At 36.5% G+C, this 10,495-nt stretch overlaps 1 protein-coding gene across 6 annotated transcripts; it reads left to right on the plus strand.

Moving 5' to 3' along the window:
- The first annotated feature begins 1,487 nt into the window (after window positions 1-1,487).
- Window positions 1,488-9,645, plus strand: LOC110637654 (RNA-binding motif protein 25). 6 transcript variants are annotated; one of them, XM_058149750.1, is made up of 9 exons: window positions 2,075-2,222; window positions 2,576-2,658; window positions 2,831-2,934; window positions 3,452-3,731; window positions 3,872-4,024; window positions 4,850-5,267; window positions 6,505-7,173; window positions 7,346-7,944; window positions 8,905-9,645. In XM_058149750.1, the coding sequence occupies exons 3-9, from the start codon at window positions 2,876-2,878 to the stop codon at window positions 9,154-9,156; spliced, it is 2,430 nt and encodes an 809-aa protein (XP_058005733.1). In that variant the 5' UTR covers window positions 2,075-2,222; window positions 2,576-2,658; window positions 2,831-2,875; the 3' UTR covers window positions 9,157-9,645. The 6 variants fall into 6 exon arrangements, with proteins under 6 accessions (XP_021643579.2, XP_058005733.1, XP_058005734.1 ...); XM_058149751.1 differs by having other exon boundaries at window positions 2,888-2,934; XM_058149749.1 differs by having other exon boundaries at window positions 2,576-2,934.
- Window positions 9,646-10,495: the final 850 nt, after the last annotated feature.

A 10,495-nucleotide genomic window follows, 5' to 3' on the forward strand; every position in this document is an offset into this window, starting at 1 on the left:
CTTTCTTTTATCTCTCATTCATTTCTCTATTTATCTCTCTCCCTCTCAAGTGCATAACATACAAGAGGGAGAAAACTCTCTCCCTCGTCCCAGTTTCTTCTGCGTCTAGGGCACTGCTTTTTGCCGTCCAGTGGCTTCCTTTGCCCCCATGGGCAGGGGGAGCTCCTTTCCTTGCCCGATTTTGGGTTTTACTCTCCCCCATCGAGTGGGCGTAAATATTTCTTTTTTGTATTATTTTGGCAGATTAAGCTTTAAGGAGTGAGAGTTATCCATAGATCTACCTTGTCTTTATGTTTCCTTTTGGTTTTATCTGTGCTTGGTGCGTATCGCATGCAGGTGAAGTTTCTCTTGGGCTGAGATCACAGGTGGAGCTTTAGGTGGATTTCTTGTGACTTGATATGTTTATCCTGTAGCCAACAATCGGTTTATGGCTCTATGAGGTTCTTCGTTTTGAAGCGGATGGTATCTCTTGGGGTCTATAGCTGGACAAAATCCATTTATGGCTGACCCTTAATGGTAGTTGCTGAAAAAGCTCTACCATCAACCCTTATGAGCGTGAATTATGACTTGCTTCTTGCTTGGTTCTCGTTGTCTGTGCTTCCTTTTGATTTTTCTAGGATACCTAATTATTGGGTTAATCATAGTTGCCCAATATGGAAAATAGTGTGTCACATTCTAGGGTACGCAACAGTGATGCCCATCATGCCTCTAGATTTTGGTGGTGGTTCTTCGTCCCAACGCTCGAGTGAGCTAATTTTGATGATAATAAATTAACGAAATTAAACCAACTTCTCCTTATCACTAATTGAGCTGTATCATAGGTCATCTTATTTAAAAGGAATCTTGATGGAAAGAGCACAATTCAATTTAATATGCTTAAGGATGTTTCAAGATGCTATATGATGATTTAAAATGACTTTGAAGACGTAGGGGAATCAATTAGCCATTTAGTTTTGTTTTTCATAGGCAAATGTGAGAGATAAGGAAAATTTTTTACTAAATTTGAATTACCAATATTTTATTTTTTAAATTCAAAAATTTAATTCTATTAAAATAAATTAAACTATAATTTATTTAAAATAAATTTCACCACTTAATATGATATAATTTAATTAAATTTCACATAATTCATGTTTAGTATAATACCAAAATTTAAAATTTAACTTGAATTCCTCTTCATTGTTTCTTGTAATTTTCTTTCCCTTGGCATGTTTTCCCCATAATTCTTTATTGGATTAGTTTTATTTGTTTCCAATAAATTGGATAATTTTATCATATAACTTTTAAAATTTCCCGATCAAAATCCATTTTCTACCCCAAACAAGAGACATTACTATTCTCTGCTGACGTGGCTAGCTGAGAATGGTTTCTTTTTTGCCAATTGAGGGGGCGAAAGCCAAAAAGATCTCCGCCGTTGGGAATCAATCAACTAAATTTTATCCAATCAAAAAGAGAAAGTTTCGTGGAATATAGTAAAAAGATAAGCTGACGCTACAGGTAATCCGTGCCGGCAAAGCCACCATACCACCCAAGCCTCCTTTTGCTATGGCCCAAGGAAACAAAAGACCAAAACCGAGAATTAAACGCTCAGGTCAGGAAGTCTCACTGGAATTTACAATCTCTCCCTCTCTCTCTCTCTCTCTCTCTTTCTCTCTGTGTTTCTGTTAATATTTCCATGGCGGACCCTCCATCTTCTCCTGCTGCTACCTTAGACCCTAATTCTAATAAACCGGAGTCCGCTAACCCGACCCTTCAACCCTCCCAACCCGATCCAACGTTCAACTCCACAACGCCACCGCCACCGCCACCGCCACTGTCACAGCTACAATCTGCAACTCCCCACGCACCAAACCCTAACCCTAACCCTAGTCCGAATACGTATCCTGTTATATCAGCACCGGCACACGCCTTCCCATCCTACGCGCTTCCTATTTCCGGCGCTTCTGTGCCTCCCGTGGCCCAGTCGTTCTTTCCAGTTCCGCAATTCTCTCCGCTGCCGAACTATCAAATCCCTAGTGTTGGAGTGCAGCCTCCTGGTGTGAGTGCACCGTCAGTTATGGCATCTGGTGCGCCAGGAGCGGTTCCGGTGCCTACTCCCATGATGCCGTATCAGGTTCCGCCAGGTCAGCCTACAAATCCGGCTTTGAGACGGTACGCGCCTATGACAAATGGTTATGGTGTCATGCCGGGAGCTGCTTCTCAAGGGACTGTGCCACCTCCTGGTGGGTTATTCCTTTCCTTATTCCTTCTCGCTTTCTCCTTTACCTATCGATTTTCTTTAAGCATGTAGATTTATATACATAATATATTTATCTTTTGAATATCTTTGTTTAAGCAGCGTTGTCTATTACTATTAGTACTACTTTTGGCTATTGTTTGTTGCTGAATGAGCATATGAACGGATAGGCAACTAGTTATCATTTTCGTCGGTGAGAAATTTCTACTTCTAACTGGTGGATGTTAGACATAGATAAATCGTGTTAATTTTATGATTTGGTGGGGAAGAGTGTGTTAAAGAGGGGTGTGGAGGAATTTAGAAAAAGTGGCATCGATGACGGGATGTTTTCTCCTACAGTGTCTTGATTGAATACCGTGAGAGAAAGGTCGGAAGGCTTCATATTGCTTAAGAGAGTATCACCTTCTACAACTCCTGTTTTGGTATGCACATATTTGCCTGGTTTCCTTTGATTGTATTTAGAATAAAAAATATAACTGAGGAGTTCTTTCCATTTCACTAAAATCAACATCTGGAGTTTACCAATTAAATAATACATCATAATCCATATGTCGTTCTAAATTATATCTGGTTATGCCATGTTTGTTTTAGTAGGCTATTTTCTGGTAGTTATAAGGATTCTTTCCCTTTCATGGGTCTATGAATTGCCAGCAGCAGACCATGTTAGCAACTGAATGCTCCTTGGCTTGTATTCTAAGGTATCACAATTCTTCCAATCACAATCTCTCTTCCAATCACAATCTCTCTTCCTCCCTCTTTCTTGTATTTCTTTATTTTGTTTTCATGCTGTGCATTTAACCACTTAACGGTTGAAATAAATTAAAATGGAAAAAAGTAAATTAGTCTTGTTGTGTCTTTAAATCCTTTCAAGTATGAGATGATTAAAATCTCATGTTGCTCAATGTCAATATTCTGCAATTGGTGCATGGGATTGTTTGAAAAGGCTACTATTTTGCCAGTGGATGCATGAGGTAAGCCCATTTCACATATCCATGTTTATGAGCTCGATCCTTTTTTCTCTTAATGTTTCCCTCAGGTTATCTTTTCAGCTGGTGTGCTTGATGCGTATGGTGCCATCTCTAATTTGCTTTTATTGTGTGGTAACATCATTTAATTATTTTTATTTTTTCAAATTCTTCTTCACATATATGCATGGTGGTGGTACAATAGTTATTTGTCTTTAGTTTGCTGACCTGCTCTGACATGTTTGCATAGATTTTTGTTTTTTGTTTTTGCAGGAATTCAACGATATTCCTTGCCATACCCAGCTATGGTTCGGCCCATGTTTCCTCCTCGTCCACCTGGAGCAATTGGTGTGCTTCCAGCAGCATCCCGCCCTCTTGTTCCAGGGATTCCTGGTGTTCGTCCAATTGTATCCCCCATTGTTAGACCAGCTTTTCCTTCTGTCACACCAGCAGAGAAACCACAAACTACGGTTTATGTTGGCAAGATAGAATCTACTGTGGAGAATGATTTTATGTTATCCCTTCTTCAGGTACCTTGTTGATTTCATTTCTGTCTGTTTATACTTCATGACCGCCGGTCCCTTTTTTTTGTTTGCTTTGTTTACAGTGTTGATTTTGCATGTGTGAAGTTTTGAAATTGTGAAATCTGATTCTTTTAAACTCTATGAAGTTATGTGGAACTGTCAAGAGTTGGAAACGTGCTCAAGACCCCAGTGATGGGACTCCTAAACGCTTTGGGTTTTGTGAATTCGAATCTGCTGAAGGAGTTCTCCGTGCATTACGTCTACTGAATAAATTTAATATTGATGGGCAAGAACTGGTGGTATGTATAGATATCTTATATATTCTTTTCATATTTTATTATTATTATTATTATTATTATTATTATTATTATTATTATTATTATTATTATTATTATCTTTCAGGTTCTTATTTTTAATACTATTGTTAAGCAATTGATTTTGAGGTAGATGGTGATCAGTTCTGAATTAGATACACTTGGCGATTGAAGTTTGCTATTCTTTGATGGAGATTGGGATGAGTTTAACTTCTCAACAAAATCTTTCTTTTCGATTTCTCATTTCTTTCCCCTTCCCTCTTGAAAGAGGTTAATATTCAAATCTTCTTCATGAATGTGTCACATTGTTAATTTGATTTTGATAGAATATGTGAGGTACAGATGTAGAAAGGGGTATCTGACTATCAAGTAACAGAATCTCTCCTTCTATATCTCTTGGCCATTTTAAGATTTTGATTATCCAAAATCAAGGTTCTTGTAGAATAAGCGTTTGAGAGACAAGCAGTTATTGATTACAAATACATTTGAAAAGGATTATAATGGGAAAATCAATTTTTACCTAGGCTTGCTAGACATATGGCTGTTGTGTTTTGGATGGTATAATTTATCAGGTTTGAATTCTTTGAAGCATAAACTTGGAACACCTAAAGCATTGAATTAAAACAGGGGAAAGGCAAGAGAGAGATGCGGGCTAGCCTGTGAACTATTTTACCTCAAGGAAATATGCACTAGACTTGTACATGTTTCATTAATTATCTGTTTTGTCTTCGTATCATTGGCATATGTCTGTGTTTCTTTTTTGAAAAATTGTTTGTGATCTTTGTTCTTCTGTGATTGCATGATTAACAGCTAAATGTTAATCAAGCAACAACAGAATATTTGGAGCGGTATGTTGAAAAGAAAGCTGAAAACTCCAAGAAACTCAAAGAAAATCAAGCTGCAAGGACTGACAAGGAGGACGGAACAACCCCAGGTGGTGAAAAGAATGAACCTTCCAATTCCTCTGGGGAGGATTCTAACAATGACATGGAAAAGGGGAACAAAGACAACCATGATCTCACTAACTTTGGGATTGTGACTGACGAAGACAAGGAAGGTGACCGAGAGGCTTTGATGAAACTTACTAGCATGATTGAAGAAAGGTTGAAGACCAAACCTTTGCCCCCACCACCTCCACAAACACCTGCAGATGGTTCCAGGCATACAAACTCAGAACTGCCAGCTAAATCAAGGGATGGGGACTCTGATGCTGATATAATGAGACAAGGTGAGTATTTATTGTGGATATGTGATCATGCCATCATGGGTACTTCTATTTCTCTTTATTATTACTAGCCATTTGTCACTTTCATTGCATGCAACAATTAATAATGTTCAACACATGATTCTTAAGTGCGTGTTCTCATTAGATTATAGCTATCATAGAACTTAATTTAAAAAAAAAAATACAAGTCTATCATGATTATACAAAATTTAAAAGAAAAATAATATATAGCTTAAATCATATATGATTATATGCACACGTGTGTGCATGCTGGTAATCATACAATTGTACATGGTATTCTTGTCTATTTAATTATCAAAATTCACATAATATTTTTCCTAATTCTATTTTCAACTGATTAATGGTAATTTTAATGATCGTCATGGTGGGAAATCATTGTTATGATTAATAAAATATATGAATAAAGTTGATAAAATTTAAAGGTTTGAATAAGGTTGAAAATTAAAAATATGGAATTAAAAAAGTTCTTTACCTTTCCCCTCATATATTCTAGTGCTATGACTGTTGCATTTTTATTTGATTTATAATCGATCTTATGAATATAAATTTTGGGTTCATAATTTTCAACCATCAGTTGTTCAAAAACCCAACAGTAGAATTACTAAAATGTTTTGGTCAATTGAAGTTGAATTATAAATAATAGGAGTAATCTTTTCTTACAAAAAATGCTAGTACTTTTGTAATTTGCAAATCATATAATTCATGAAAATTGAATTATAGTTGGCATGAATAAATACTAAAAGTAATGTAAGCAATTAAGTTGAAAACTATATCCAAATCTATGTGTGTGATATGAAAATATTCCAATAAAAATTCAGTATAAGTGGTGTTTACATTGAAATAATTGTCTGTACTTATTATACATGAAATTATGAAATCCTATAGTTGATGGAATTGTGATTTATATAAATAGAGATAACAAAAAAAAAATAAAATGTAATTAGAAAATCTTAATCAATAAAAGTTTTGGGGAATTTTAGTAGAATAATAAAAGCCTTTGTCCATACCATAATAGTTAATTATGTTTTTTCCCAAAAAAAAGGAAAAAATGCAAAAGTTCCCTTATCCATACCATTACATTTAATTGTACTTTTTACGTTTACAAAAGTTCTCTCAAGTCCTGAACATCTGTACTCTTTTGTGTAAGACTAATTTCATATTTTTAATCTTTAAAAAGCAAGTATTTATGTGGGTATTTTTCTTCTTTATAATTGTGCAGACACAGCTGAAGATAAAAATGATGATGAGACAACTAGTGACCACAAAACAGCTAGTGAACAGGATAGACATGAAACAAACTCACCCGATAGGAGTAGAAAGTATGACAGAAGAAGCAGAGAGAGAGACCGAGAACGAGATCTAAAACGGGAAAAGGAACGAGAAATTGAAAGATATGAAAGGGAAGCAGAGCGAGAGAGAATTAGGAAAGAGAGGGAGCAGAGAAGGAAGATTGAGGAGGCAGAGCGTGAGTTTGAGGAGCGGCTGAAAGATTGGGAGTATAGGGAGAGAGAGAAAGAGAAACAGCGGCAGTATGAGAAAGAGAAGGAGAAAGAAAGAGAACGCAAAAGGAGGAAGGAGATTCTTTATGAGGAAGAAGGTGATGATGATGATTCAAGAAAAAGGTGGAATAGGAGTATCTTGGAGGAGAAGAGAAGGAAGAGACTACGGGAGGAGGAGGAAGACATGGCTGACAGACTCAAAGAAGAGGAGGAAATTGCTGAGGCCAAGAGGAGGGCTGAGGAGGAAAGTTTGCAGCAGCAACAAAGAGATGCATTAAAGCTTTTGTCTTGTCATGTCATGAATGGAAGTGAAAAGAAAATTCTGGCTGAAGAAGACATCATTGAAAGCAAAGATAAGGTTGCTGAACAGGATAATGAGGGAGATTCTGGTAATGAAAACCTTACAGGTATTTTCTTTAATATAAATTGCTTTTTTTCCCTGTTGTATTTTTGCTTCTTAACATCCTTCTAGAACAGACTCAACATAAAATAAAAGCAGTAAATAAAAAGTGCAATGGAACTTTTTCAATGATTTGAATGGGGTGTAACTTCAAATGACAGATAATGGGGTCTTGCAAAATGGCGCTGTTGATGAGTCAACCATGACATCAATGGCTGAATCAGATATACGGCGAAGTGGTAATGTGCATACAAGAAAGTTGGGTTTTGGTTTAGTTGGGTCTGGAAAACGAGCTACAGTTCCTTCAGTTTTCCATGAAGAAGATGATGATGATGCACACAAGGACAAAAAAATGAGGCCTCTGGTTCCCATTGATTATTCAACAGAGGAATTGCAGGTAGTTCAACCTACTGTTTCAGGAGCACAACAACCAAGTCTTGCTGCTGCTGCAGAATTTGCAAAACGCATATCTAATGTTACTCCAAAAGAAGAGAAGCTTGATGTGGAAAGAGAAAGAAGTAGACGTTCTCATGATAGGTCAAGTCAGCGAGACAGAGACAGGATTGGTGAAGATATTAAATGCATGAGAGATGAAAAAGATAAGATCCTTGAACGGGACAGGAACCAGGAACATGGGTTGAACAAAGCAAAAACACCAGATAAGCAGAAACTTTTGGATGCAAAGCAGTTGATTGATATGATTCCAAAGACCAAGGATGAGCTATTCTCATACGAGATAAATTGGGCTGTGTATGACAAAGTAAGAAATCTTAATTACCCGTTCCTGTTTCAAGTTTTTTTTTTCTCTTATTTTTTTTCAAATATTTTTCATCAGTTTCTGATTTGTAACTACCATTTAAACTTGTATCAAATATTTGCCTTCTCAAAGTAGGAGGTAAAAGCTGAATGCATTAAACACCGATTGCTTGATGTTTAAATTTCTATTCCCATATGAGATAACATATTAAATAATAGATAACAAATTGCTTGATGTGCAAATTGCTGAAAAGTGTGATTGTGCCTCCCTCTTTATGTTTGCTTACTGCTGCCTTAATTCTGTATGACAGCCAAAAATGTGTTCTGGTTTAACTGTTCCACTGAAGAGAGGAGTGCAACATTACACTTGTTTCAGAGGGGTATTTATTTAGATTTGATGAGTCATTGTTTGTCTTGACCTTACAAGTTTGAGGCATAAATAATGAAATAGGATTATCTATCTCTGTTATATTGATTATCTATCTCTTCTTCAGGCTTGATCTTAAACCTAGATGGACATATGTTGTATTTTCTCGCTAGGCCGATCTGAAATGTTATGAGGTCTGCTTGATAATCCCATGGTACCTTTGTAGGCAATATCAAGCACCTTAGTTAAAACTTGTTTTAAGTTTTTATGGGTTTGCTTTGGGACGAAGTTATTAAACTTGTCTTAAGTTTTTATGGGTTTGCTTTGGGATGAAGTTATTGGTAATAGCACTGCGAATGTTCCTCTTTTGGCATCAGGTCCTTCTAGTAGTGAAACTTGAATGTCCTATTACCTTAAACTGGTGAAGTTGACAGACGTGATGATTTACATGAAAGAAGAGATGTGCAAATGCTAACAAGAAATTAGTTTTTAATTTGTGGTCTTCTAACTCTGTCAGGTGTTATTTGTGGTGGTGTTACATGCATTTCTTATTATGTTCTAAAATGTTGCTGTGTTGTTTCATCTGCTTTTTCACAGCATGAGCTTCATGAGAGAATGAGACCATGGATTTCGAAGAAGATTACTGAGTTTTTGGGAGAGGAAGAAACCACACTGGTAGATTACATTGTATCAAGTACCCGAGAACATGTGAAGGCATCCCAAGTGCTGGAGATGCTTCACTCAATATTGGATGATGAAGCTGAGATGTTTGTGCTCAAGATGTGGAGGATGCTTATCTTTGAAATTAAGAAAGTGGAAACTGGTCTTGCTTTGAGGTCAAAAACATAGAGCTTGCAACTTTTTTGTTTCTGGATTGCTGCGAGACTGATATTCCTACTCCTACATTTATTCCAGGTCACATAGAACAAAGCACAAATTGCAATCAAGGTACATCAATGTCCTGCGATTTGAATTGCTTCAGAATATAATTTGTCATCTTCATGAAATGAATACATTCTTGTATTGATTGCACTTTTGTGTTGGAGATTGTAACGATATTTGTTTCTTTCCTTGTTATTTTTCCCCCTCCATTGTGTGGGATGACTAGTGCTTTCTTTCCCTCCACCCTAATTGAAGGGAGCATAATGGACAAGCTGTTGGAATTCCGCGTAATTCAATGGTCTAAGAAATTTTGTATTCTCTCTTAGCTTATTGCATCTCATTTTAATAGGATTTTGTATTGATTACTATATATGAAAAGACACGTCCAACGCGTGCTAGTTAGTTAATTTGTACCAAGGGGAAATTACTATTGAAGAAGGGTATTGTTATTATTTATTAGTTTGTTTATTAAAATATTTTTAACTTTTTGTTCCTTTTATTATTGTCATTTCGTCCATTTTCAACTGTTAGTCAATCTTATGCTAGATGGTCTAGTGAGGACCCTGCTCCTCTCTTCCTCCTCTCTCTCTCTCTCTCTCTCTCTCTCTCTCTCTCTCTCTCTCCTTTTCTGTCTGCCATTTTTTTTCTTAAATTCAAACTTCATAACAAATGCCACAAATTGAAAAATTTCAATCAAATAATTGTAACATTTCAAACAATACTAGATATGCATCATGGCCTAGCAAATCTGGAGAAACATCATTATTTGATGGTCAAGAGGGTTGAGTTGAAGATGACGAGCTGACTCTATTATCAAGGATTTAAATGAGGCTGTGAAGCTGAGTGGTGGAGGAGAAACAGTGTTTTGTTTGTTGGTCAGCGGAAATGAATGGGGAAGGATGCTTAATGAGCTTTTTTGGCATGGGATGATTTGAGAGAGGAGTTTTTAGAAATTTTAGTCGGAGTTGTTTTGCGTCAAAACTTAACTCTTCGAGTTCTCGTTACTAGGGCATTGGAGAGCAATTTCAACAGCAGGAACGGAGTCGTTGGTAGACTGCGATCAGTGAACAACCTTCGAGTATCGGATTCCGTTAGTTTTTGGTTTTGTCACAACTCGGGTCGAAGTCTAACTCAATTGGATCTCTGCCTACTTGGCGGATGGATGGACCCAAGCACTAAATACTAGACGGAACAAATCCAGGGATGAACCTTTTTTTTTTCTTTTCGAATTGAGGGATGAAACTAATGACAATACAGAGACTTTATAGTAATTCTCCCTATAATATTTTATCATTTTAATTGTTGT

This window comes from Hevea brasiliensis, chromosome 7, assembly GCF_030052815.1.
Source record: "Hevea brasiliensis isolate MT/VB/25A 57/8 chromosome 7, ASM3005281v1, whole genome shotgun sequence".
In the NCBI taxonomy this organism is placed as follows: domain Eukaryota; kingdom Viridiplantae; phylum Streptophyta; class Magnoliopsida; order Malpighiales; family Euphorbiaceae; genus Hevea; species Hevea brasiliensis.

Excerpts from the sequence above, each read along its gene's own strand:
- LOC110637654 (XM_021787887.2), top strand. The coding sequence starts at position 1,676 with ATGGCGGACCCTCCATCTTCTCCTGCTGCTACCTTAGACCCTAATTCT. Across the intron at positions 4,025-4,849 it reads TTGATGGGCAAGAACTGGTG|CTAAATGTTAATCAAGCAAC; the intron begins GTATGTATAGAT and ends CATGATTAACAG. Across the intron at positions 7,945-8,904 it reads ATTGGGCTGTGTATGACAAA|CATGAGCTTCATGAGAGAAT; the intron begins GTAAGAAATCTT and ends GCTTTTTCACAG.